Source organism: Somniosus microcephalus, chromosome 3 (assembly GCF_052327205.1).
Source record: "Somniosus microcephalus isolate GS21.2 chromosome 3, FLI_Smic_1.0, whole genome shotgun sequence".
In the NCBI taxonomy this organism is placed as follows: Eukaryota; Metazoa; Chordata; class Chondrichthyes; order Squaliformes; family Somniosidae; genus Somniosus; species Somniosus microcephalus.
The window spans coordinates 327,183,848-327,211,844 of NC_140989.1; the positions used below are offsets into that span (position 1 = coordinate 327,183,848).

Below are 27,997 nucleotides of genomic sequence, written 5' to 3' on the forward strand. Positions count from 1 at the left end.
AATAGGAATTAGACTAATATTTTTCCCTTCAAAGAATAAAAGCATGGATTGGGTTCAGCTGTGATGTTCTACCCAGTTGACACAACCTTCCAACACTCACTCGCTAGGTTCACATATAGACTGGCCCCTTGGGTGAGGCACCAAAGGGCCACAATCACCCGAAGAACTGTGTCCTAGCATGAGTTACTACCATCAGAAGAGGAAGGGGGGAATTGAAGGAGAGGGAAGAAATGACAAAAACCTGAAAATGTAAGCACTTTTGTAATACAAAAATTATCATGTTCTGAAAAAGTAGACCTCAGTATATCTTTGTATAATTTTATTTGTATGATCAAGATGTTATATAATCCCAAAATTCAAAGTCCACTTGCGTCAGATGTCCCAATGACATAGCACATTAGTGTCCTTCCCATCACGGAGAAGGTGGATACAGAAACACTCTGCCGTTCTCCACATAATTGGAACAGGTTGTGAGCAATGAGTTGTGTTTTTTCCACCGCATTTCTCCAGTGACAGAAGAGCGGAGGGAGGATACTTTCTAGTACCATACTAAAGTGTTGCAGGTGTGATGCATGTTGTTGCCTATAAGCTTGTGCTGAGAACGATGCTTGGGATTGGGGGCGGTGGAGAGAGACCTAAAGGAAGGTGAAATGATCTAATTCATCTGCTTTTGGTGCAGGTGATGCGGATGACCTTGTCGACCCTGAATTGGAGGCGCAGGGAAATGGTGCGCTGGTTGGTGACCTGTGCTACCGAAGTTGGTATGCAACTATAATCGTTACTAAAACCTTTCAGAACTTGCATTAAAATACATTGTCAAATCAAAATTCACTATTTAATTTTATCTCGAGTGATACAGATTTCTAAAGAAATGCAAGAAATTGCAACACATTTATCTAATACTACTTGGTTTTTAATTGTTTAAATTTGCAAATAACTTCATGCTAATTATTTTACACATTACTGTCTGTCCACAAGAGAAACATTCCCAGCTGAAATGACTTGACTGCCAAAGGTATCCCATGTATCGCTATTGTTAATTCAGTGTCCTTACTCCAGCTTAGGTTCAGAAGCTCCACCAAGCCAAAGTTCCCCCCTTCATGCACTATTAACCAATGTTGCCAGCATTCACTGTTTATGCAGTAATAATATTTATAAAGGATATGAAAAATAATAGAAAGTTCAAAAGGATATTATTAATGTAAATTCTTAGTACTTTAAAAAAGGGGCCAGTGTGATTTATTTTGTGCTGCTAGACCATTAATTGTTCTATAACACCAAAATGTTGTATGATGTCTGTTCTAATGTACTGTTCTAATTGTTACAAAGAAAGAAATTGGTACACTTCGAGGTCTCGGTTACCCTATGTGTTTTATTATGTAAAACAGATTGCTAACAGCAAACTGAGTAGAACTCCCTCCCCTTTCCTTCATCTGTTCGCTGCAGCATAAAGCTCTGGTGCTGCAGCATTATAGATCCCGAATGCTGTTTTGTGGTCTACTTATAGGAAAGAGAGTGCCACGAAAAGAAGTACACCCCAGACAATCTCTAGCAGTTTTAAAGCAAAAGAGAATAAGGGACAACTTAGAAAGCCTAATATAGGTTCAATAAATATTTTTTTAAATTATTAAACAATTTTGCTGTAACCAGCCAATGTCTTTGCATCATTCAACGATAGTCACTCCGTCTTCTTTTCATGTGTTTCTCTTGTTGGTCTATTAAGGCAGGAACTTGTTGTGTAACCAGATGAATCTAGTTAGAAAAAGGAAAAAAATTTAGTCTTGCCCATACATTCTGAAAAAGCCGCTAACTAAATGTGGAACAGCTCACTTATACATTGTTCTTTGTCCTTTCCATCCCTTTGCTTGTAGGTGTGCGAGCTTTAGTCAGCATTCTGCAGAGCTGGTACACCCTCTTCACTCCAACTGAAGCAACTAGCATTGTGGCAGCCACAGTCACATCACACAACACTATTCTTCGGCTGAACCTGGACTATACGCAACGGGAGGAATTGGCGAGCTGTGCCCGGACCCTTGCTCTTCAATGTGCCATGAAGGACCCCCAGAACTGTGCACTGTCTGCGTTAACTCTGTGTGAGAAAGACCATATTGCCTTTGAGACGGCCTACCAAATTGTTATTGATGCAGCTTCTACGGGTATGACCTATTCCCAGTTGTTTACCATAGCTCGGTATATGGAGCATAGAGGGTACCCATTGCGGGCCTTCAAACTTGCAAGCCTCGCCATGACCCACCTCAATTTAGCCTACAACCAGGACACCCATCCTGCTATCAATGACGTTCTTTGGGCATGTGCATTGAGCCACTCTTTGGGAAAAAATGAACTGGCTGCCATTATCCCTCTGGTTGTTAAGAGCGTACAGTGTGCCACGGTGTTATCAGACATTCTGCGCAGGTGCACAATGACAGCCCCTGGACTGGCAGGTATTCCTGGTCGGCGAAATTCTGGGAAACTGATGTCAACTGACAAAGCCCCGCTCCGCCAGCTGCTAGATGCCACAATTGGTGCTTACATCAACACCACCCACTCCCGTTTAACACACATCAGCCCGCGCCATTACGGAGAGTTCATTGAATTTCTTAGCAAAGCCAGAGAGACGTTTCTGATGGCACAGGATGGACATATACAATTTGCTCAGTTCATAGATAACCTAAAACAGATTTATAAGGGAAAGAAAAAACTAATGATGCTTGTCCGAGAGCGCTTTGGCTGATGCACTATTTATAAACTCTTATTGTTTCCTATTTTTTGTTCAACTGTGATCTTGTCTCATAGGAGTGGTACTCAGTGTCTTGGCACAACCAGTGGAGCCAGTCAGCATTTATTTGAGCATTAACCAATATATACATCGTTCAATAACTTCAGTAGCCACAAAAATAATTGTTCTGGCACATTAAAACTCAAGGATTATGGAAGATAAAGTTATACAAAGTCTCTTACACTTTTCAAGTGTACTCATTATACCAAATCCTATCACACAAGGCAAATACCTCTACCGAGCTCTCTATCTCTCACTTGTTCTCTCTCTCTCTCACTTGTTCTCTCTCGCTCGCTCGCTCACTCTCTCTTTCTATCTCTCTGTCTTGCTGTCTCCCATAGTCAGCTTTAATCTCCATGAGTTGCCAGGTTTTAAAGCAAAAGAAAGAGTACACATTAAACAAAAATGTACAAGCAAAGCAACACTAAACCTCGCGCACCACCAAAACAGTTTAGTGAGATGGCTTACTCACACGTGACCATATGCCGTGTGTTTTTTGTGTGTGTGAAGGTACTTAAAGAAGAGACCATTCTCAGGGATGCTAAAACAAAAGTAGCAAAAGCATTTATGAAAACTGTAAATATTATATTATATGTGTCAATTATTGAAAGAATTGTAAAGTATATTAATTTATAATTAATATTCTATGTCATTAATGGGATACTTGAAATTCACTGTGGGCTGGAAATGTTTTAACAGGAGGGAGACTGCAGAGCACATTTCTCAGGTTACACCCCCCCCCCCCATGCATTGTGTGTATGTAAGCGAAAGAGTGAAGGAGATGGCATCTCTATGCAGAGCTACTTGTGTACTGTCCCCTGGGTCTGAAGTGGTTCCCAAGGGTGAATTGGGGGTAATTTTTTTTTAATAAGTTTTATTTTTTAATAGTTGAAGGTTGGGTGTGGATGGGAGGAAGAATTTGGTCTTGGTACTTTATGAAAGTACACAAAGGTATTACTTAACCTGCCTCTTGTACCTCTGTCGGGACAGTATTCTGTGGTTCAAACAAAACATTATTTAAAAATAAAAAGTCGTGGGTGTCTGTGAAGTGAATGAGCTGGTAGCACTCAGCTTCCTTCGTTAGATCTTGCGTGTGCAACCTCTTGTCATTAAATAAATCATATTTCTTAACAACACCTCCTCCATGTGTTCTAATACCACAGATATATAATAATTAAAAAGAAAAGTTATTAAAAAAAGTGTTTCAACTTAAAAAGCTGTTGCCTTTCCAATGTCATTCATTCAAGAAAGAAAGTGTTTTAATTTTTTTCTTCTCTGTTATGTTCCTGCGTCCAATGGTTTTCTTTTTACAGATAGCTGCTTCCTGTGAACGGTTTTGAAAAAAAATGTAAATCTTGTTGGTCCGGTTGCATTGCAAAAAAAAAACTTTTTTCGAATGTCTTTGTGTTAACTGTACCAGTGTCAGTTTGTCATAGTTTTAGGGGAAAAATGCGCTGATAGAGAACGTTGACTAGATGTACCTACTGTTGAGATATGAAAAAAAGTGTTTAGTAAATGTCGCCTCTCTCTGCGCTACTGAAAGCTTAATTCAGTATTTGTTGCCACAAAAGTATCTTTCATCAACGATTCATTTTTTGTGTAACCTCTTGATCTGATGTTTAAAAAGACAAAAAAATACAAAATTTAATACTATTTATGTAATGCTACTACCATTTTATATAACTGTGTCAAAAATTTCAGTGCTTTTTTTAATGAATAAAGTGTGGAACACAACTACAGTTCTAACCTTTCTCAGTGTGTTTGTCTGGGGCTTATTTAACTACACAGTAACTGTTTTGATATTTTCTTTCCCCTACCCCCTGAGCCCAGCTGTTTTGTATGTAAAAGAAGTGACTCAGAGGTGAGAAGACTCAACTGACCTAACATCAAAATGAAATGTTCTGGCCAGCACTCTCACAGCCAAGAAACAACATAGTTATGGCCTCTGTCACCTGTGTTGACTGAAGGTGCAGGTTCCTCACCTGTTCCTTATGCATGTGAAAGAGCTCATTTAGAACTGGTGTGGGGCAATGTCCCCTGTAAGCTGCACTGCCTCCTGCGCGGCCTGCCTCCCCCAATGCACGGCCCATTCAAATTTTTGCACGTGCGCGGGATCTACAATGTAAAAGCCGGTGAGCGGCCTGCGCGGGACCTTACAGATGACTGCGCCGCCGCACAGCTTAGCGGGAACATTGGTGTGGGGGATATATTAATGCACAAGCTATACACCCAAACTTTTAATAATTATGTCATCTGAATCTGCAGTAGGAATGACTCTCCCCCCACCCCCCGCCAACTCATCATCTATAATTATGGAATTCACACGCACGGGTAATTGGAACAGGTAGCATTCCCAAGTAAAGGTCAGACTGGGATTGTCTTTTTATATAAAATTCTGGGGAAAAGGCAAAGAACCCAGTTACAATATTGCTACAAATACCATTTTCCCTCTGATGTTTTATTTGCACCCTAGCACATCCCACCTCCAGAAAAACAAAATGGCCTTTCTATTTGTGCTATGCATAAGCTAAATCCTAAAACCAGGATTAGACAACTTTTTTTTTAACTAATTATCAAAATATGGAAAACTGAAAGTATGTTTGAAGTATGCTCCCAGCATTGATCAATAGATTTCTCCAAGTTGATGCAGAAAGGCGTAGCCCCTCATCTTTTGCGCTTCTTTGCTCTGCCCGTAAAAAAAACTTTGAAACAAACTGGTGATTGAATGCGTTCAGCTTTTCAGGCAAGTTTACATTTAAAATATTAACAACTGCATCTCCTTTTCTACTATGATCAGACAGACAAAAACCTGTGATTAATAGCACATGTTATTTCTTTTGTTGACCTCTAGGAAGAAAAACAAAGATTGTTCATCCAGAATGGATTTCTTTATCTCAGTAAAAATGTTGAAGACGTTTGTGCAGGCGATATAAAACTAGCTGGAAGATGAATTTGAATTACTGGGTTCTACTTGATTGGACGCTGTCATTGACAACCACGGCAAGCCCCTTCCCTCTTCATTTCTTCTCCAAATTCAGTTTTTTTTTAAACTGAAGAAGAAGGCTAAACATTTTTGGGGATTAATGGTATTTTTCATATAAATACTTGGAGACTACATAAACAATTAACTTTTGAGCATGTTATGAGATCACTTTTGTTATATGGAAAATTAGGTTCATCAAAGTCTGTATAAGACTATAAACCTACTAATAGTGCACTTAGTATTTTAAGGCAGGGACCTAAAGGCAGAAGCAGACAATGGGGGAAATGGTAGGGGTGTTACCTTGTAGCTCAAAAGGAGGCTACAGATGGGTTGGGGGAGGAGCCTAAGAAGCAGGAACACAATGGCAGCACCTGATGGTCCAAAGGAGCCAAGCGAACTTTGGGTCCCATTCTCCTGAATACCAGACCATGCCCTCCAGTTCTGCCAGACTTTGGCCCTGTAATGTTGCCATAGCCACCTCCCAGATCCTGTAGGACATTCTTCCCTAGGAGTTTCCCCCATTCCCAGATCCCAGGATTCCTCCCAATGTTCATAAACTCTCTAGACTTTGCTCCCCTGCAGTGCTTGTAGACCTTGGGGGCTCCTACACAGACCCGGGGATCTTCCTCAAAGTACTGGGAGACCCTGACACCTCATCCCAGTCCTTCCAGATATCAAGCCCCTTCCAGAGCCCCCAGATCTCAGGGCCACCCCAAACCTGATGAATCAGAGTCCCTAATTATACGGTCGCCTGTCATTTCAATTCACCGCTCCATTCCCACTCAGACCTCGCCGTCCCGCGGCCTCTTGCATTGTTCCATGGAAGCTCAGCGTAAGCTCGAGGAACAGCACCTCATCTTCCGATTAGGCACTTTACAGCCTTCCGGACTCAATATCGAGTTCAACAATTTCAGATCATAACCTTGGCCCCTATTATATTTTTATATATTTTTTATCCACACCTTTGGTTTGTGCCTTTTCCTTTTTTTCTCTCCCACATGGCAGCTGTCTCTCATTCTGCCAGCGCATTTCGCACTTCATCTACAGCCATCTTTTGTCTCTTTACCTGTCCTATTACCATCTCGTCTCGTCTTGAATATCTCTTAATGTCTCTTCACCTCCCAGACCTTCCCTTTTGTTCTTTCATCCCCTCCCCCATTTCCCAGCCCCCAAACAGGCCTTTTAATCTGTTTCATTTCCTGCCTTTTTTTTCTCAGTTCTGAAGAAGGGTTTCGACCTGAAACGCTGACTCTGTTTCTCTCCCCACGGATGTTGCCTGGCCTACTGAGTTTTTCCAGCGTTTTTTGTTGTTCTCCCTAATTATACTATCTGGCATAGCACCCCTGTTCTTGTAATATCTCTGACTCATCATAAGCAACACCATAGCATTTTTTAATATAATATAAAATGTAGGCCTGCCCATCATTTTTAATAATGCCTCATCTGAAAACCATTTGTAGTGATCTTTGGAAGAAGATCTTGACCTGGAGTTTCTGCTCGATCGCGCTGTTTTTTTCAGCACAATTTGGATGAAATCGGCTTAACCGTGCAAAAGATCGCAGAATTTTAAGCGCAAATTGCATTCAGCGCAACTCGAGTTTCCGCGATCTTTTGGCGCTAGTTTTAAAAACATTGTGCCAGAAGACGGCCCTGCCCACAAAACTGGCCATGCCTCCAGGGTGCATTAATCACCACTGGGAGTTTCCGCTAATTGCGCTCATTTGCGGGCCTTCAGGGAGGCTCCAAAAATTAATCTGGATCTTTTGGGAGGAAGGACACTAATAGGCATGTTTTGAAAGGTTTTGAATTTTTTTAAAATAATTTACTAAGGAACTGACTACCAATCTAACTAGAAAATAGTTTTGCATATTTTTTTTAAAGTAATTTTCAGTCATTTAAAATCAAGTTACTCACAGGTGGTGGATTGACACTGATTTTATATGCTTATTTTTTATGATCAACCCATTTTTAGCAGTATTAATCAAAATTTACCAAGTTACCACTCTTAAATGTATCAAGCAATATTTTTTAAACCACATTAAAAAAAAAAATTACCTTTTAAAACGCTGCCCGATTGCGCTGGTTCATGGCAGATTTTGCGTTTGATGATTTGCAAATGAGTTTGAGCAGAAATGCCGGGGGAAAAAAACACTTTTCAAAACTGGTGCAATTTGCACCGGAATCGCCAATGGTGTCCAAAGCGAAAACTCTACCCCTTTAGCTATTGAAATCCTGAAAGGTATATATTAACTAAGTCAGTGTTAATTTAGCCCAAATAACAACAGTCTGCTTCAGAAAGTTTGACCAGCATTGGGCGAGTTGATAAATGCAGCTAAAAGTAAACGGATGAACACTTGCGTGTCTGTATATGGACTCATTGAAACTTATAAAATTCTGACAGGACTGGACAGACTAGATGCAGGAAGGATGTTCCCGATGGTCGGGGAGTCCAGAACCAGGGGTCACAGTCTAAGGGTAAGGGGTAAGCCATTTAGGACAGAAATGAGGAGGAATTTCTTTACCCAGAGTGTGGTGAACCTGTGGAATTCTCTACCACAGAAGGCAGTAGAGGCCAATTCATTAAATATATTCAAGAAGAAGTTGGATATATTTCTTAAGGCTAAAGGGATCAAGGGGTATGGGGAGAAAGCAGGGACAGGGTACTGAATTTGGATGATCAGCCATGATCGCATTGAATGGCGGAGCAGGCTCGAGGGGCCGAATGGCCTACTCCTGCTCCTATCTTCTATGTTTCTATATTACAGTATCTCAAAACTAATTGTGACCAAACAAGGTTTTTTGCTGGAGAGAATGTAGAATTATTGCTGCTGTTCTTTTAAAATATCTGGGCCTAGAAATTCGGTATAGCCGCGTTTGTGGCGCTAGTCCTGGCGATGCGCAAAGTTTAGTGCCAGGCGCAATTTAGCACCACCTAGCGCGATATTGGGTTGCAGCGCCCCTAAAGGTGATTGCGGCGCTAAATCAGGCGCTGCACGCTACTCTTAAGGCGCTAACCCGGCGGCGCAACCCAATTTCGCGGCGGCGGGGCTGTCAATAATCACTTTCCCTGAGACACACTGGCGCCGGCCAGCTCTTAAAGGGGCAGGTCAATTGGCATCACCAGACACACTCACTGCCTTGTAGGCCTTCAAAGCGGTGGGAGCCTACCTGTGGCGCACCAGCCTAGCAAGACATGGAAAGGGTGAGGCAGAGGGCGGAACACCTCACTGATGGGGCATTGGATGCTTTGGTTGGCGCAGTGGAATCAAGGCCAAGGAAGATGGTCGGAATGTGATTTATGTTTTGGACAGTCTCCCGGGTGTGAGAGGCAGTTATGTGTCAGTGTATTAGTTTTGCTTTCTGTTGCCATAGCTTTCTCACGTTTGAAGGAACCACATTTTGTGTAATGAAACACTTGCTTCGTTTACAATGGCCATGCCTTCTATTTACATGCATCTTGCCCTTCACAGGCTTGGGGGTATCAGACCGGTTCCATTCCTGTTCTTGGAATGGCAGCAAGCATTCCATGAGAGGGGCCTGGAAGCTACTTCTGATCAGCCTCTGACGCGCAGCCTGAGAAGAGCCGCTCGCGTAGAAGTTCAGGCCAGCAGCCATCTTCTCAGCCACCGACAGAGATGTCCTGCACCTTATCTCTGGCTGAAGCAGCTGGCACAGCTCAGTCACCACCTCCTTTCTAAATCGCAGCCTTCTGACACACTGCTCCTCCGGCATGTTCATGTAGGAAAACTGCTGTTGGAAAACCCTTGCAGCGTAAGGTCTGCTGTGGCGCCGTCTGTTGGCCCTCCTCCGTCTGGCCATGCCCGCCCCCCTCTCCCAGCGTCTCAGTGCCCTTTCCAGATGATTCAGCAGCAGGATGTTCCCCTCCAATGCAGCCCCCATAATAAGTGCCCACAGGAAGGTTCCCCGTTGTCAAGGCTCACCAACAGCAAGGTGATGGTCAGAAGGCTGAAGATCGTCTGCCTGCGCTGGCTCAGTGGTCAAATGGCTCTCAGTGTGCAGCTCAGCAACTCGTTGTAGCTCTCGAGGAAGTTGTGCGCCAAAAATGGCTGCCGCTTTTAAACCACGCCAGTCCCCTTTAAATAACGCTCCTCCAGCCCGAGAGCGAGTTGGTAAGGTCCAGGTAAGCTGTCACTATTAGCGCCAGGCGCTACGGAGGGGGGCGCCACTGAATTTCCGGTCCGGGGCACCCAAAAGGTGTTGCACACTCAAATGACATCATAATCAGCCTGCGCCCATGAGCGGGCGCTAAGATTTAGCGCCGGCGCTAAATGCATGCTCAATATGGGGCGAGGCGCTAGGCGCATTGCGCCCGCCCGGCAATTGGCAAGCTCCCCACTTCTCGGCCTCTTTAGGCGTTAATCGGTGGTGCTAACAACCGAATTTCTCCCCCCTGGTCTTAATTTCCTAAAACGTGATTTGATCTCCTGATATAGCAGTAGTTCATTCACTGTATACAGACACGCAAGTGTTTATCCGTTTACTTAGCTGCATTTATCAACTCGCCAATGCTGGTCAAACTTTCTGAAGCAGACTGTTGTTATTTGGGCTAAATTAACACTGACTTAGTTAAGCCTCTTAGTACTTTGGTATATGGTAGATATTGAATCCAGATTAATTGGATTGCCTGCTGATCTAGCTTCTTAACAGATGACTGAATGCCTGTCAGGTAAGAAGGCAGGCCTATCTATGCCACTAGCACCAAAGGCTTGATTTGTGCGATGGGCTGACTGATTGGAACCATTAATTATAACATCTGAATTAGACAGCTCGATGTGGAAAGTACGTGATGTGCTTCTAAAAGTAAATGCGGGGAATGTAATTGAGAAGGCTGACACACACTGACCGACTGCCAGGAAAAGCTGAATTCCCATTTCTGGGCACAATTTAAATACGGAATAAATCTCCAATTGAAACACCAAAGTTGGCAGCCTAGCACTACAGTGGAAGGGATGTTGAACTCTGACCTCTTAACATACTCAAATGCCAGAATTTACTGACACGAGTAGCTGAGTTTCCCTCATAGGACGTCCTTCAACAGGTTCTGTCACTGAGGGGAGGTGTTGTAGTGCTGCCACTGAGCCGAGGCTGACAGGTACAGCACCTGGCATGTATTCCAAGGAGCACTACTGATTGTAGCAGATAGGAGGATTGAAAATAGGAGCAAAAAGAGAAGCAACAACAAAAAAAATCAAGTAAAGCTTTATAGGCCCAGTGGTGAAGTATTGGATGTTTGTCTCCCAGTAAAGGATGATTAGAATATCTGCTGTACAATTACAGTCACCAACAGGATGTTTGAGGAAGCATTTCTAAAGTGGAGCCACTACGCTGGCTGGTGAGCAGGACATCATTAAGCATAAGAATAAGCAGTGTTTTATAGCCACAAATATGTCTTGTCAACTTTCTAGCCATGTGGAGCTTGACGTGCCTCCCCATTAACGTAACTCAAGGGGGGTGCGACTTTATAGAAATCACGATAAAATCTTTATAGTTGGCCTCATCTGCAAACAACTTGTATTTATATAGCGCCTTTAGCGTAGTAAAACGTCCCAAGGCGCATCACAGGAGCGTTATCAAACAAAATTCGACACCGAGCCACATAAGGAGAAATATGGGCAGATGGCCAAAAGCTTGGCCAAAGAGATAAGTTTTAAGGAGCGTCTTAAAGGAGGAAAGAAAGGTAGAGAGGCGGAGAGTTTTAGGGAGGGAATTCCAGAGCTTAGGGCCTAGGCAGCTGAAGGCACGGCTACCAATGGTCGAACGATTTTGATCAGGGATGCTCAGGAGGCCATAATTAGAGGAGCGCAGATATCTCGGGGTGGGTGGGTGGGTGGCGGTTGTGGGGCTTGAGATTACAGAGATAGGGAGGGGCGAGGCCATGGAGGGATTTGAAAACAAGGATGAGAATTTTAAAATCGAGGCGTTGCTTAACTGGGAGCCATTGTAGATCAGCAAGCACAGGGGTGACGGGTGAACGAGGCTTGGTGCGAGTTAGGTCACGGGTAGCTGAGTTTTGGATGACATCAAGTTTACATAGGGTAGAAGGTGGGAGGCCAGCCAGGAGTGCGTTGGTATAGTCAAGTCTAGAGGTCACAAGGGCATGGATGAGGGTTCCAGCAACGGGTGAGCTGAGGCAGGGACAGAGACGGGTGATGTTACGGAGGTGGAAATAAACTCTCTTAGTTATGCTGCGGCTATGTGATAGGAAGCTCATTACAGGGTCAAATATGACACCAAGGTTGCGAACAGTCTGGTTCAGCCTCAGACAGATGCTACAGAGAGGGATGGAGTCGGTGGCTAGGGAACGGAGTTTATGGCAGGGACCGAAGACAATGGGCTGGATTTTGTCATTGGGGGCGGGCTGGGGGCGTGTCAGGTGGTCGGCGTGTCAGGACCCCGCCTCCGATGTGAGGTGGGACAAAAGTGCGATTTTGCCCTAATTGGGTACTTGATTTCCAGTGTGTGAAACTCGCCTCCGATGACATCATCTATGCAGCTGGATTTAAGGCCTGCAAGCAGCCTTGGTTCTTTTTCAGCCTTACAACTTTATCACCATTCTTCTGAGTGATTCCTACTGCAAATATGTCCAGCACCAGACCAAAGTGTGCACCCAGATTCGATGAGGCCTCCCTCCAAGCACTGGTGGAGGGAGCAAGAGCAAATAAGGAAGTGCACTTTCCTTCTCAGGGAGGGAAAAGCCTCCAAAACAGACCAAAGCTGTGTGGCTGCAAGTGGCACAGGAGGTGAATGTGATTTCAATGTGCAGCAGAACCTGGCTGCAGTGCAGAATGAGGTTTCGTGACCTTCTCCACACAGGAAAAGTGAGTATTCCATCCCCATGACCCTCAATCTGATCCCCATCACCTCTCATCACTAGCACTCTTGCTTTGTCAACCTCCTCCTCCACATCCCACTTCACCTTTACATCCCTGTACCCTTACCCATTTCCTCTCTCTGTATGTTCACATTCACTTAACTATTCGACTATGCAGTCCTCACTCCCTATCACTGTTATGCTATGACAACAACTTACAACACACAGGGAGGGCCCTTGGTCTTGCCACCTCACTCCATCTTTGTCTCCTTCTAAGCATCTATGCTATGGATTCTCTACACTCCTTCATTCTCATTCAAATTCCACTTGTGTCCCTCATTGCAGGAAAAGAGAGCCCACAATAAGAGGGAGAGGGCGAGGACAGGAGGAGGGCCACACTCAGTAGCCCAGCTCACCACCTCGGAGGCAGCGGTGGCCCTGGAAATTGCCGGTGTCGAGGACGATTCCCAAGTGGGGGACGGATAGATGGGCGCATCACAGCAAGCTGGTGACAACAGTTTGGCATCTCTCTCATTGACATTGCATGAGTGACTGATAATGGTTCTGATGCTCTAACAGATTGACTTATGATCATCTGCACAATTCAATGTGCATGCAACCGTTACCTCACATCTCTAACTCTTTCCTTTACTCCCCCACAGGACCATCGACAGCCCCCGCCCCCACTGTCCAAGAGGGACAGCCTGAGCCTCAAGACTCCTCAGAGGAAGCTGCAACCTCTGAGGGCGCAGCGTCAGCAGAATTCAGCGCACCCAGCACCAGCGCAGACCCTCACACCTCGAAGGGACCTTCGCGAGATAGAGTAGTGTTGTCACCTGGTGTATCACAGCTCACAAGTGAGCATCAGCAGATGGTGGAGACAGGGACAGCATTGGAGAGTCCTCGTCAGAGGGCGCAGGACTTTGCCAGCTCGGCTCAGCTGCATGTCGACCCTGTGCCTCCGGGTCCATCCAGAAGGAGAGCGGTACTGGAACTCCAGAAACAGGTGCAGGAGTCTCTGGCAGATTTTGTCTTGAGGATCGCTGCGAGTGTGGAGCGAATGGAGGAGTCCATCGCGAACATGAGCAGAGCCTTTGTGGAGGCATTGGCGCATGAACGTATCACCACGGAAAGGATTACAACCTCCGTGGAAAGGATGGCTACAGTAGACGAGAGGATGGCTACGGCCATGGAGGAGCTAAGTTGCCAGAATGTTGAAAACATGGTCATTGTTGAGAATAGACTGATATCTCTTGAGGAGCGATGGTCAGCTATTGAGCAGAGAAACCAAACCTTCATGGAAGTCCTCTGGAGTAGGACTTCCAGTGCAGAAATGGGTCCTCATGGCCCCACTGAAGTGCAGCAAGGTGCTGTCAAGCCACTTGCTAGCTCTGAAGTCGGGCTGACCCATGAGAGGGATGTTGGTGACAGACAAGAAGTGGGGGCTCCTCTCCAAGCACTCTCACGACCATGCCACTGCAAAGTCCTCGGTCAGAGCCCCACCAGAGTCCTCACCCAACTGAGATGGGCGTCTCAGCCCCTGCACAGCCGCAGGAGCAGCAGACTGTTGCTGAGCCCTCACAGGCTCGCAACCCCAGAGGACACCCACCAAAGGTGTCGAGACAGGAGCAGCAAGAAAGTGAGCAAGGGGCCTCCACATCTGCTGAAGCCACAAGGGAAGCACCACAAAGGAGCACGCGTAAGAGGAAGATAAAGCACAAATAGTCTCAAGGATAGTCACTTGGGTGTTCTGTTGTGTTTATTTTTGAAAAGCCATCCGTGAATTGTGATAAAATAATTTGATGTCTTTTCGCAAATGGGACTTCCACATTGAGGGCTTAGGGCGACTTGCAATTGTCAGTGTGGTGGTCAGAGTGATAGGAATCTGCAGGTTCTTGTCCATTGTCGATGCTCTGGTAAGAAGGTGTGAGGCAAAAGTGTTTGATTGGGCAGGCTAAGCAAATCTGGCCAAGATGAGTGCGTCCCTTGTATCCCGGGCAGCAATGTGCTCGCGTGCTGCTGCCGCTGGTTAATGCATCTCCGCAACCTGTTCGTTGTCTCTCTCCTCCTCCTCCTCCTCATCTGAGGAGGCTATGTGATGAGCCATTTGTACCTCAGCCACGATGCTGCGCCATGTTGTGAAGTGCACAGCAGACCACAACGATTCTGGAGATTCTGGCTGCTGCGTACTGCAGGGCTCCACCTGATCTAACAAGGCATCTGAATCGCATCTTCAGCAAGTCAATGGTTTGCTCGATTATGGATCTGGTGGAAATGTGGCTGGAGTTGTAGCGCTCCTCAGCTTCGGTGGATGGGCACCTCAACGGTGTCATTAGCCACGTCTTCAGGGGATAGCTCTTGTCTCCAAGTAGCCATCTGAAAAGTTGGTCTGGCGGACTGAAGAGCGGAGGCACACTAGACTGGCGCAGGATGAAGGAGTCATGGCAACTGCCAGGGTACTTGGCGCAAACATGCAAAATTTCCTTCTTGTGGTCACACACCAGCTGCATGTTGAGGGGGTGGATGCCCTTGCGGTTGACAAAAATACCTGGATTGTGATGGGGTGCCTTGTGTACAGTCAACGACGCCCTGCACCCTTGGAAAGCCTGACAGATTCGCAAACTCAACCGCACACGCGGTTACACTTGCTTGATCCTTGGAGAAGTTGATGTAATTGTGCGCAATGGCAAAGAGGGCATCGGTTACTTGCGTGATGCAAGTGTGTGCGGCCGCCTGGGAGACGCCACTGATGTCTGCTGCTGATCCCTGGAATAAGCCTGAAGCAAAAAGGTTGAGCGGTGGTGATTTTGACGGCCACTGGTAAGGGGTGTCCACCTGCTACTCTGGGCTCCAGGTCTTGCTGCAGCATTGCGCAGATGTCACCCACTACCTCTCGCGAAAGACTGAGCCTCCTTTGGCACTGCTGCTCAGTCATGTTGAGGTAGCTCATCCTCTGTAAACCCTGTTTTGGGGGTATCTCCTGCGACGATGTACTTCCATGCGCTGGTGCCTTCTGGCCTGTGCAGCTTCAGGTGAGTGAGCAGCAGCTTGGCGCTCCTGTTGTTCAGGGTTCTGCTGCTGCCGCGGCTGGTCTTCGTCTGAATATGATGTCCAGGAGGAAAGGAAATAAATGGTTCCCATGCTTCTGGTATATACCTCAGTTGAGGAAGCGCTCAGTCAAGTTGGGGAGAGGGGTTTCCCAGGGGGTCACACTGGAGATGGGTGTCAGGCTCCAAACTTCCACAACAATGAGTAGGCCTGCTAAAAGGTCCCCCAGACCTGAGACAACAAAGTTCTGCCATCTGCAAATGATCATTGGTGAAAACTTTTTAATGGTGGAGCTGCAGCTGTTAGTAAGCAATCCACTTGAAGCCGCCAGGATTAACTGGCATGTTCCAGAGGAGACGTGCAGGACAGGGGAAATGTGTTAAATTCAGAAAGGCCTCTCAAAATGGGATTATAGAGGCACTTAACTGGTTGTTAAGGGCTTTAAGGGCCTATCCCGCCTCTTGGAGGCGGGATGGAAACGGGGTCTGAAACCCCAATTTTGGGAAAATTGCTCAGAGGCGGGCTGGAGGCGGGATCGGATCTGCCCGCCATTTTTTGCGATTTTAACAACTCACTCCTCCAAACCCGTCTCCTCGGGCCTGGCAAAATCGAGCCCAATGGCTTTGGTCTTCCCAATATATAGTGCAGAGGCACCTGCCTGGTTTTGTCTAGGCTATTCACAGAAGATCTAATCTCTGATCTGCGCTGAGTTGGCCAATCTCAGCCAAGGCATCAATTAGGGTGCTACAAGCAGCATCAGCAATCCTGGGCTTGGGAAGGGAAAATCGCTCAAAATAAATGAAACTATTATAGATCATCTTCAAGCGATATCTCAGGAGAGGACATTCAACAACATTCTGCTGGAATACAACCAGCAGTTCCTTCCCTCGAGTGAATCAGCAGCCATTCCAGCTGCAGTACTGACAAATTGTGCTCACATATGACGTAACTGATAATACTCTATTGTGTATATTTTGCCATTACCACCATCTGCAACATGTCATAGAATCATAGAAATTTACGGCACAGAAGGAGGCCATTTGGCCCATCGTGTCTGTGTCAATACACTTACGTTTAATAGAAAGCACACATCTTGAGTAAAGCTGTATTAAAAAGGCATCCTTTGTAATATTGCACGGTCTGCTTTAGGGTTAGAATTGTCTTCACGTTGCACCTTTGGAGTCCCCCAAAATCCCCTCAGTCCCCTCCTCCTCCTCCTAATTTACATGCTGGCCCTTGGTGACATCACCCAAAGCCATGGGATCATCTTCTACATATATACTGATGGCTCCCAGCTCCACCTCTCCACCACCTCTCTGTAACCCCACCACTGCCTCTGTGCTGTTAGACTGCTTGACAGGTACCCAGTCTTGGATAAGCCATAGCCTCCTCCAACTAAGCCCCCTTGCCACTGACATCATCCTTCTCTATTGTCACCGCTTCAGGCTTAATCAGGCTGTTCACATTCGCGCTCGGGGCTGTGTCCATTTACCTTCAGCCTCCATGAATCACTTTGAGATGTTTTTCTATGTTAAAGATGCTATTCAAATGCAAGTTATCTTATAGTTCTACAAGGTCACCCCCTTTCAAGGTTGAAAGGCCTAAGCTGCTCCAGTGTTTCCTCACACTTCAGCTCTTCAGACACTAGGGATCAACTTTGTGACTCTTCTCTGAACTATCTCGAGTGCTTGAGTGCCTTGGTGACCAGAACTAGACACAGTTCTCGAGGTGTGGTCTGACCAAAGCACTATACAGTTTGGACATGACGTTCTCTTTCTTTATTTATATAATTATTGGATATTTTGGCTCAGAAAAATAAATTATGTTAAGATCTCTCTTCTCCCTCAGCTCCAAAAATTCAATATTTTGAGGGGTAGAGAGGAAGTGAGGGTGTGACAGATGTGAGAAGCAGTGTGCTCTAGCTTGTGCTAATACCAGGGAATCGGGATGTGTTCAGCCAATCAGTTTATTATGATGGAGAGTAGAGTTATATGCATGCTAGTATGAGTGTTAGTAGGGAAAGTGATTTGTTATTGCTCACATCTGCTCAAAATCAGCATTTCTCTGCTTCCAAGACTTTTTATGCAAAATTGTGGTACTTGGCAGCAAATAGCCCTCCAGGTGATCAATGTAGAAATTCATGGAATAACATACTGCACCAAATCACTTGTCCCTAGTGCTCTAATGACTGACTAGTAAATGATTTTCTACACCCCATATAGTGGGTTCCTGATCTAAGACAGGCTATTGTGGGAGGTGTCAGTGGAACTGACACTTTCCCCACAGGGAAAATCCAAGGGCACAACAAAATGCTGCTCCCACCTGCCATCCAGTCACCAGTTACAGAGCAACAGTGAACAGGCCTTGAAGCAGGTTAACTGTTTGCCTACCAGGTCTGGAAATGGTCTGTTGTATTTGGGGAATTCAATTGTGAGAAATTATTTGAGCAGGAAGGAAATACTTATACTCTTCATCTCTGAAAACTAGCTTTGGAATCAAACTGGAAAGCTTTTCAACCATCTTATCTCTCCAATGTAAGGTGATTCAATGAATAGATGTGATCTTATTAGACAGGCCCATTTTGTGGCACCACCATTGGTAGCCCTCAGAGCTACGCACTAAATTCAATTCAAAATGCTAACTTTTTTTCAGTTCGTTCTGTTAATCCAAAGTATATCGCCTGATAATAATTTATTGGTTATTCATCGATTATTGCAGGTTGCTGCCTCTGACCAGAGAAGGCAGGGAGTCCACGTTCATTCTTGTTTAGTCAAGTGGCTTCGGTGATCTCTGTAACCACAATGGTTCTGAATGGATGGGGTAGATTTTCATAAAGCTGTCGGGAAGGAGGCGGGACTACAACTTTCGGGTTTTAGTCCCGCCTTCATCGACGTTCGGCCAATCCACGCGATCTTCCCTTGATTGACCTTGTTAAGCCCGCCCAGCAGACTCAGCAGGCCAATTAAGGGCCACCCGACAACAGGTGACGTCACAGACTGAAATTTCATCTGTCAAGAGGTCTTGACAGATGAAATATCAGTGTTTCACAGCTGTTTGAAGCTGTCAAACACTGACAGTCTGACTTCTAACCTGAGTCCTTCTACACAGACTCAGTTAGAAGTCTCACCGGCAATGAAAGCTAAAGGCTGTCACTTTTGACAGCTCGCAGCCATTTTGCTTTCAGTGCCAGCTGAGTGATGGACTCCCGAAACCTAGAGGAAGGAAGGCTGTTAAGGTAAGTACAGGTAATTTAAACTTCTTTACACTTTAGACACACCAAACACACTTACCTTTGCACTCATGCACCCATCACTCACCTGAACACCGACATCGCGACCCCTCCAAGTCCTCCAACCCGACGGCCCGACCTGCTCTAACCTGGCGTGGTTTGGAGACTGTAAAGTCTGTGGGTTGTTTAGTTAATTAATACACAGACTCCAAGAGTAACTTAAAACAGGACTTTACTATTCGAAGGTCAGGGCGAATCTGCCCAATAATTCCTGACACAGCACTTATATACCGGTGTGGTCACCGTCGGTATTACAGTATACAGAAGCCAACAAAGTAGTGCAACACCTAAAGTAGTTCTCTTAAAGGTGGACGGTTACATACAATAGTTCTCTTAAAGGTAGACGGGTACATACACTACAATCCTCCCTTTTTAGCTTACAACATACTTAGTCCCCCATTAAACATAACATATATTCAACTTCATGTAAAACAATTCACAGGTATAATCTATGCGGGAAACAGTTTACAGATTCAGTCTCTGCGGGAACAGTTCACAGATTCAGTCTCTGGTCTTGACTCGGTCCGAACAACATCTCTGTGGTGTAGCCGGTTCACATTTCTAGCGTGACTCATCCAATAGTCTTTCCCTTGACTTAACAGCTTGAACTTCCGTCCTGCTGAACCAGCAGTGCTGACTTTTACAAACAGCTGGACTGCCTTGGTAATTTTTCCTACTTGCCAACTGATTTGGCTCCCTTCGTAGGACCCACGTACATGATCTGGTAGAAGTGATAATGATTTAGATGGTTATCACTTTCTGCTTCGTCTTTTTCTTTTCTGCTTCTTGGAGACTCTCGGGGCTCCCTTATCAGCTGCCAGCTGTAGCGCCACCATCTCCCTATGTTCCTTAGACTTTAAGTGCTTCATCCTGATTTCTGCACTTTGGGAGTTTTCATCACAAGCTGGGCAGACCAAGTCCTCGTAATATTCCGTGTCACTCAACAGGTCATGGTAATATTCGGTGTCGTCCTGAACTAGTCTAGCGAGAGGGCCTGCTACTTCTTCCTTACCCAACTGGACATTAGCCAACTGTTGTTCCCTCCCTAGACATCTTTCCTGAAGAGACTTCTTCATGCGTTCATATTCATCCCGCTCTTCCTGGGTTTCCTGCCAATCCTTCACTAATGACCTCATTTGTGATTCCAATACTTCCCCTTCCATCGGGGATTGATTGATCGGGCTATTCAATCCTTCTACTGGAGCAGCTGTTTCAACATTCTGTAGTTCACATTGACGTGATTCAGCGTACTTTCGGCATCCCAGTAAAATCTGTGTTGCAACCTCAGCTATTTCCATAACTTTTGAGAGCTCCGAACTCCTTCCCTTTGAAGGTTGAAGTTCGTGTTCAAATGGTTCCCATTGCAGAGTCTTGTCTCTCAGCATATGAAGGAGTTGGCTGACCGTTAACTCTTCCACGGCGACCCTGTGGATCAGAGTCTTCTCCATTTCATCCACCTTTTCCTCCAATGCTTTCACCTTTTTTTCCTCTTGTACTTTGGCTTTAAGCGCTCGGAGAAGTTGCGCCTTGATGCTCTCTAGCTCATGTTCAGGGGCCATTCTTACAGTTGCCTTTTCTTTCACTGAAAGAATTCCCAGTTGAATCTGTTCTTCAAGTTGTTGAACCTCGGTCATTGCCGCCTCATATTTGTCTTGGGTTTCCTTCAATATTTTTATGAGTTCTTGGACATCTTGACTTTCATGTTCTGCCATGTCTTCCACCTCTAATTTCTCATCTATGGATGGAACTTCTACCGATGAGTCTGTCTTGGCCTTGAGCTCATTAAGAATTTCCTGCAGCCTTTGGACTTCTTGTTCATGTTCAACCTTTAGTTGCTCATATGCTTCCACTGAAACTAGCTTTTCGGAGGTTGCCGAGTTAACCCCCTCCAGGATTGTAGCCTGGGCCTGTTCATACTGTTCCTTCAACTTCTCACTCTCTGCTTGTAAGGAGTCGTAGAGAGGAACTGGAATAAAATCCTGGCTTCCTGAAGATTCCTCTTCATTTGCTTCGTTCTGCAAATATTCTAACTCCTGAACATCATAAGGGAGATGTGATCGGTGATTGGTCACGATGGCTCTATGGTCGCTCTCTGCTTGAGCTAGCTGCTTCTGTTGTCTTTCCAGATTCTCCCATTCGGTGTCATAGAACTTTTTCATTGTTTTCATCTCTTGTACGAGACGGTAACTCAATTGTTCTAATTGTTGTCGTAATTTGAAATAAAGTTGAGTCTGAGCTCGGTGTTCTTCCATCATGGATATGTCCTTAAACTGAACAGACTCAGAATTCTCTGTCAAACTATGTTGTCGTTGTTCGGTGGAGATCTGTTCTGAAACTTTGTTCTTCTCTGGAGCATAAGCCTTTCTGCATGCCTTCGTTTTTCCAACCTTAGTCGGCAAGTCCATTTTAGCCTTGTCTTTCACATTTGGGTTGGTCTTATCGTCATCCAATTCAGAATCTGAGCTGATTGTCTGCACCGAGTCCTCACTCGTTATGGCTTTTAGATAGTGCCATTCCATGTCTATTTTCTTGATCCACTCCCGTCCTAGAAGTGGTGGTCCTCCCTCATGTAGAACGTATAAGTTCATTCGTGGGTGTTCTTTACCCCTATCTCTCACCTTGACTCTTATCTTTCCCATGGGGTATACTTTATGCCCCGTGTATGTCTGCAATACGAACTTGGTATCCCTTAAGGGTATATGTGAGAATAGCTGGTGGTAATCCCTTTGATTTATGACTGATAGAGCTGATCCAGTGTCCAACTCCATTTTCACTTGGACTCCAGCTATTTTTAGCATGACCCAGATAGTTTGTAGGTCAGCTTCCTTACTCACATTGTGAATTCTCAGACTACCCAGCTCCTGGCCGTTTGGGTCTGAGTCCGAATTCTGTTCATCTGAACTCTTCTCAGCCACCTTGTGTACCTTGTTGTACTTTTCCTGTGATGGCTTCCTTTGGCTGTTGGTCCTTTGGTTGTTGGTCTTCTTCCCTGACCGGCATACCTTAGCTATGTGACCCAGTTTGCCACATTTCCTACATTCCTGGTTCTTAAACCAGCATTGGTTCTGGTCGTGTGTTGTCTTCCCACAACGATAGCATTTTGTTGTTGTCGAGGTAATTTGATCCACACTGAGTGCCGCTGTCTTTAGCTGCATTTCCGCAGTTCCCTTCGCTGCGGCTTCGTGCGATGCTGCAATAAGGACAGCCCTGTCAAGTGTAAGGTCGTTCTCTTCGAGTAGTCGCTTTTGCGTTCCTTCCTTTGCCAATCCGCACACGAACTTGTCTCGCAGTGCCTCTGTCAGATTCCCTCCAAACTGGCAGTATTTCGCTAGTCTACGCAGTTCGACCAAGTATTCTGCGTTGCTTTCGTCTTTCCGTTGTGTTCTCGCATAGAATTTGAATCGTTCCGCCAACATCAACGGTGTGGGGTTCAAGTGGTCCTTCAGGACAGCCACAATATCATCGAAAGTCTGATCCGCCGGTTTAGCCGGTGCTAGTAGATGCTTCAAGAGCCCGTATGTCTTCGCGCCCATCGAGTTTAGCAAGGTTATAGCTTTGTCATCTTCTTCTATTTTATTGGCCTCACAATAGATCTCAATGCGTTCCACATACGTGGCCCAGTCTTCTACCTCAGAATTAAAATCGTTGATGTTACCACGCTTAGGCATCTTCCTCTCTTCCTGATAAACACCACGAATTATTTCTTTAAAATTTTTTTTTTTTCAAGATGGCGGTTCCCGCGAAAATGGCGGTTTCTCGCGCTTATCTTCTCTCCCCGCCCACTTCAATGGCGGTTCCCCGCTTCTGTCTTCTTCTCCGCCTAATGGCGGCTTCCCGCGTTTCTTCCCCTGGCGGGAGGGGTACACTTTCCCCACGGGCGACGGCCGCTGGCTTTCAGGTTCACAGCCTGCACGTCGGCTTCAGTGCTTTCCCTTTTCTCGGCAGGGCAACCGGCGCTGGGTACACCCCGTTGATGGCGAACAGTTTCAGCCGCTGGGCTGGCTCTCGCTCAGTTCCCCTTGCTCGGGCTCTGTCTCTCTCCCGCTCGCTCGGCTCTACCGGCGCTGGGTACACCCCGTTGACGGAGAACAGTTTCAGCCGCTGGACTGGCTCTCGCTCAGTCTCCCTTGCTCGGGCTCTGTCTCTCTCCCGCTCGCTCGGCTCTACCGGCGCTGGGTACACCCCATTGACGGAGAACAGTTTCAGCCGCTGGACTGGCTCTCGCTCAGTCTCCCTTGGCCGGCTCTGCCTCTCCCGCTCGCTCGGCTCCCAATCGCGCCTCCCAGCCCTCTCGCAGTCCGGTGCTTCCCTCCCCGGCTGCGGCTGAGTTTATCTCTTCCCGCGCCTACGTTCCCGGTCGCAGCGCTTCGTGGCTTCGGTCGCTGCCCGGCCTTTTTCGCCGGTCGCGGTCTAGCTGTCTCACGACGCCGTTGCGTCCCCAGCCTGTCTGTACCGCGGCTTCCTTGCTCCACGCTGCCCCAGTCTCAGCGCCTCTGGGCCCGACTTCTGTCCGGCTCCTTTCCCCCTCGACCGTGGTCGAGTGCACCGCCCTTATCCTCCGGTTATTCTTTTTACTTTCCCTTACTCACAGTCACCGTGGCCGCCTTGCTTCTCGTGCTGATCGGCTCACTCCTCACCGTGGCAGAAGGGACAGTCAGTGCCTGTTGCTGATGGAAGTCTTTGTCTCTAAATTCTTCCTCCTTTCTAGTTCTGCAGCCTCGAGTTTTCTCCCAGCAGAACGATGAGGGCGGTTGCCTCTTCTCGACGCTCGTTAACTGCTTCGGAAGTATTGTTGCCGCAGGGTACGATCGGACTCGTCGCCACTGTAAAGTCTGTGGGTTGTTTAGTTAATTAATACACAGACTCCAAGAGTAACTTAAAACAGGACTTTACTATTCGAAGGTCAGGGTGAATCTGCCCAATAATTCCTGACACAGCACTTATATACCGGTGTGGTCACCGTCGGTATTACAGTATACAGAAGCCAACAAAGTAGTGCAACACCTAAAGTAGTTCTCTTAAAGGTGGACGGTTACATACAATAGTTCTCTTAAAGGTAGACGGGTACATACACTACAGAGACGTCGGGAATCCCACACGACACCCCTCAAAATAGGGATTAGGCTAAAAACTGCCTGTTAACTACCTGTTAACAGGCAGTTAATTGGCACTAATCCCTTCCCGCCTCGGGTCGGCGGGTCCCAGTGCGGGGCGGGTACCCTTCTCCCCTGAAACTTACGTGGAGGCGGGTTTTGGGCGGGATGGTGTCGGGACCCCCGAAATCGGGATTTCCCCCCCCCCCCACACGCCTGAAACCCCGCCTGACGGCTCCAGGAAAATCGACCCCAATGTGTCAATATCTTTAGCCATTCGATATAGGTTAGAATTGACCATTCATTTTCTAAAATGGCATCTGATCTTGTCTTTGCCGGGTCTATTTCTTACCCAATGTGTATAGGCCAATCTACCAAAAGGGATAATCTACTTTTCATAGACTTTTATTCCTGTTCACAATATCACAGGAGCAGAGCTTCATGATATTCCCTCAGGGGACTGAGATCTAAAATGTGTGGCACCATATACTTCACAACCAACAGAGTGTCAACAGCCAAAGGTGTTGTTGCAGCAAAGTAGACTAGCATCAACTGACAAAGGGACAATGATGAACATGTGATGTATGTGACTGAAATGCGCTTCATGCATTGGTCTACGGAGCCACTCCCAAAGGGCTGACTAGGCTCGTTCCTGTGTTTGTGTGTTGTGGTTATCTTCATTTCAAGACGTGTATTGTTACGGGGGCAACATTGTGCAATACTGTAAAATAGATTTTAAGTTTTGTTCATTTGGGAATGTACTGGAATTTTATTTTAGCCTTTTTGAAAATTCAGTTTTAAAATGAAGTTTACAGAAGGCAAATTAAAGGGTAATACGATAGCACAGCAGGGCAGAGTACCAGCTAGCTGTGTTACAGTGATAGAACAGTGGCTCACTGCTGTGATGCCTTACATAGAGAGTTCACAATCTCAGCAACACCAACAGGAAGAGCTGCCAACTGAACATTGACCACCTCAGAGTCATACCTAGGGACATTGTTATTTTATTGATCTCCTCACCCAACAGAATGTGGGGACCCAAGGAAAAAGGATGGAAGGAAAATTACAAAATAGCTTCCAAGGAATAGAAGATTAACTTAAAATTCTATTTATTTCCCTGAGGACATCATTGATATACAAACAATTTTGTAAAAGATGTACATTGGCCAATAATAACTTCCCTCAGAAAACGGCAGCAGCATTTCTGAAACGAGAGTAATAGAGAGCTCCTATATACAATCTGAAATGCAGCCAATAACCAGAACCCTTTGCACACCGTCAAGTATGTAGGTTAACCTCATAGAGGAATGGAATGGCATAGGCAAATATATCCATAAGGAGGTTGTGGTGCAACTAGTTCTCATCCAGATACTTCTCTTTCAATATTTGGAAGAGTGTAAAGCATCTGAGGTATTGCAAAAAGCAGAGAAAACTGAAGGTCACCATTAAAATGTTGTAAAAAACCCCAGAACTTTTAGTTCTATAGTTCTCCAACACATTGTGCTGTGGAGTGGCAAGATGTAGCATTTCTCGAGTAATTTGTCACACAGATGCTCAACTCAGCTCTATTAACAGGAGAGTGAGGAATGGGGGCCGGGGGGGGAAGTACTTCCCCGATTGAAGGGGAAGTCAGAGAGTAAATCAGAAGGAGTTCCTTTTGTGCACCTATTAGTGGCTGCTTCAAACTACCTGGCCAGCAGGGTGGCGAGCGCCTGGGGGCATAGTGTGTTCCATGGGCATCGAAAACGAGACAGGAATACAGAAATGTGGTGGGGCAAAAGTTTGTTCGTTCCATGTCATGCAATCAATGCTGATTGAATTCCCCAATGGCTCAGCGGGGGGCATATAAAACAAGATGGTTCCATGTTTGGCCCTGGATCTCAGTCAGGATGGTGGTAGGGGTGCTACAATTTGCCTCAGCGCCCAAGGTTAGGGAGATATCAGGAGTTCACCTTTCACAATTATATCAGTAAGCCTACATTTTTTTTTAAAGTCTAGTTTTAAAGAAAGGCAGACTTTGGGGGGAATAAAGCAGAGGTGTAGCTGCTGTCAGGTTGCTAAGGTGTCCACAGCAGTGTTGTTTTGTCAGGAGGCTGTTCTGTGAGCTTGACCTATATTAATGCATTTTTAATTGATCATATTAACAAAATTCATGCAAATATTTGGGGTAGAGGAGGGCTGAAACTTGATGACATCACATTAGGAATGAGAATCTTGAACTGGTGCAATAGTTATCAGAGAAAGAGAGAAAAAAAGGGAAAGAAAAGATAAACAGAAAGCAAGATGTAACTTGCGTTTATATAGTGCCTTTCACATCCTCAGAATGGCACTTCACAGCCAATTAATTACTTTTGAAGAATAGTCATTGTTTTTTAGGCAAAATAAACCAACGCCAGCACAAAATCCCTGAATGGAAACCCTTGTTAGGATAATGAAGGTGAATAATAAAGTTTACACATCATGGGCAGGATTTTCATTGGGCCATGGAGGCAGGATTGGAGGCGTGCGGGGGGGTTAAAATCCTGAAATCGGGGGTCCCGACCCCATCCCGCACCCAACCCGCCTCCATGCCAGTTTCAAAGGAGGCGGGTACCCGCCCCACACTGGGACCCGCCTCCCCGAGGCGGGAAGGGGATTAGTGCCAAATAACTGCCTGTTAACAGGTAGTTAACAGGCAGTTTTTAGCCTAATCCCTATTTTTAATGTTGAAGTGTGGGATTCCTGATGGCTCCAAACCATGCCAAGCTAGTGAGGCGGGCCGTCGGGATGAAGGGCTTGGGGGGGTTCGAGATGTCCGGTGTTCAGGTGAGTGATGGGTGCATGAGTGCAAAGGTAAGTGTGTTTGGTGTGTGTAAAGTGTTTAAATAAGTTTTACTTACATGTACTTACCTTTACAGCCTTCCTTCCTTCGGGTCTCGGGAGTCCCTCATCTCACCGGCACAGAAAGCAGAATGGCTGCGAGCTGTGAAAAATTGCAGCATTCAGTTTTCTGTTCCGGGGAGATCTCTAATTCATCCTGAGAGGAAGGAATTAACTTGTAGTACAGATTGTCAGTGTTTGACAGCTTCAAACAGCTGTGAAACGCTGATATTTCATCTGTCAAAAGGTCTTGACAGATGAAATTTCAATCTGTGACGTCACCTGTTGCCGGGTGGCCCTTAATTGGCCTGCTGAACAAGGTCAATCAAGTCAAAATCGCGTGGGTTGGCTATAACTCGATGAAGGCGGGACTACCACCCTGAAAATTGTAGTCCCACCTCCTACCCGCCTCCTCAATGAAAATCCAGCCCCATGTGTCTGACCACTCCAACATAGTCACTTACCTTTTATCTCTGATTCAGCTAATTAGAATAATTTCTGTGCAACAGAAACGTGCCATGTTCTATTCGTATCCTGGGGAGAGGAGAGGAAATAAAATCAACGCAATCGCAGGGCAACTTTGACATTTCCTTTAGAGAGAAAAGATAAGTTAATGTTTTGGACAGAACCCTTCACTGGAACTGAGAACTGAAAGATAAACTAGCATGTTAGTAGAATCAGAAAATAGAGAGAAGGGGAACATTGGATACTCCAGTCACAGAGTGGAAATTAATGGGTTGAATGGCCTGTAAACCACTTAAAAGAAAAGCAAGAGCCTGTTAGATGATGTAAAAGATGACCTCGGTCAGACAGTGAAAAAGTATTAATAAAAACAAAAGAACTTGGCAATTGCTAAGAAGTTGAGAGGCCGAACGGAGGGAAAGAGTGAGAAAATAGAGACACACAAAGCCTGCAGGTGAAGGTTAGAAATGAAAACTGAAATGTTTTGGAACCACATGGGAAGATTTCCTCTTTAACTGAAGGGACAGAAAATCGGATGAGCTCTGGTATGGGCGTGCAATCTTCCTCACCAGTTTTTTTATGCACTCTGTCCAGGTGATGCTTTATGAGCAAAGCTAAAGGGCGAAATCTTCCCCACAGTAACCATAAACTT

At 45.8% G+C, this 27,997-nt stretch overlaps 1 protein-coding gene and 1 long non-coding RNA gene across 2 annotated transcripts in view; one reads left to right on the forward strand and one right to left on the reverse strand.

Annotated features, from left to right (window-relative positions):
- The window catches only part of zswim5 (zinc finger, SWIM-type containing 5), a 288,978-nt gene extending 284,447 nt beyond the window's left edge, over window positions 1–4,531 (forward strand). Inside the window, exons 13-14 of the mRNA XM_085983115.1 lie at window positions 680–761; window positions 1,872–4,531. Of these exons, the coding sequence (XP_085839241.1) occupies window positions 680–761; window positions 1,872–2,734 (945 nt within the window). The 3' untranslated portion in view covers window positions 2,735–4,531. The remainder of the gene's footprint in view (window positions 1–679; window positions 762–1,871) is intronic.
- On the reverse strand, window positions 305–27,997 carry LOC147122209 (uncharacterized). The gene is made up of 2 exons (XR_015077706.1): window positions 27,348–27,997; window positions 305–1,752 (listed from the first exon to the last, which is right to left on the reverse strand). It is a non-coding gene; the product is annotated as an uncharacterized LOC147122209 (long non-coding RNA).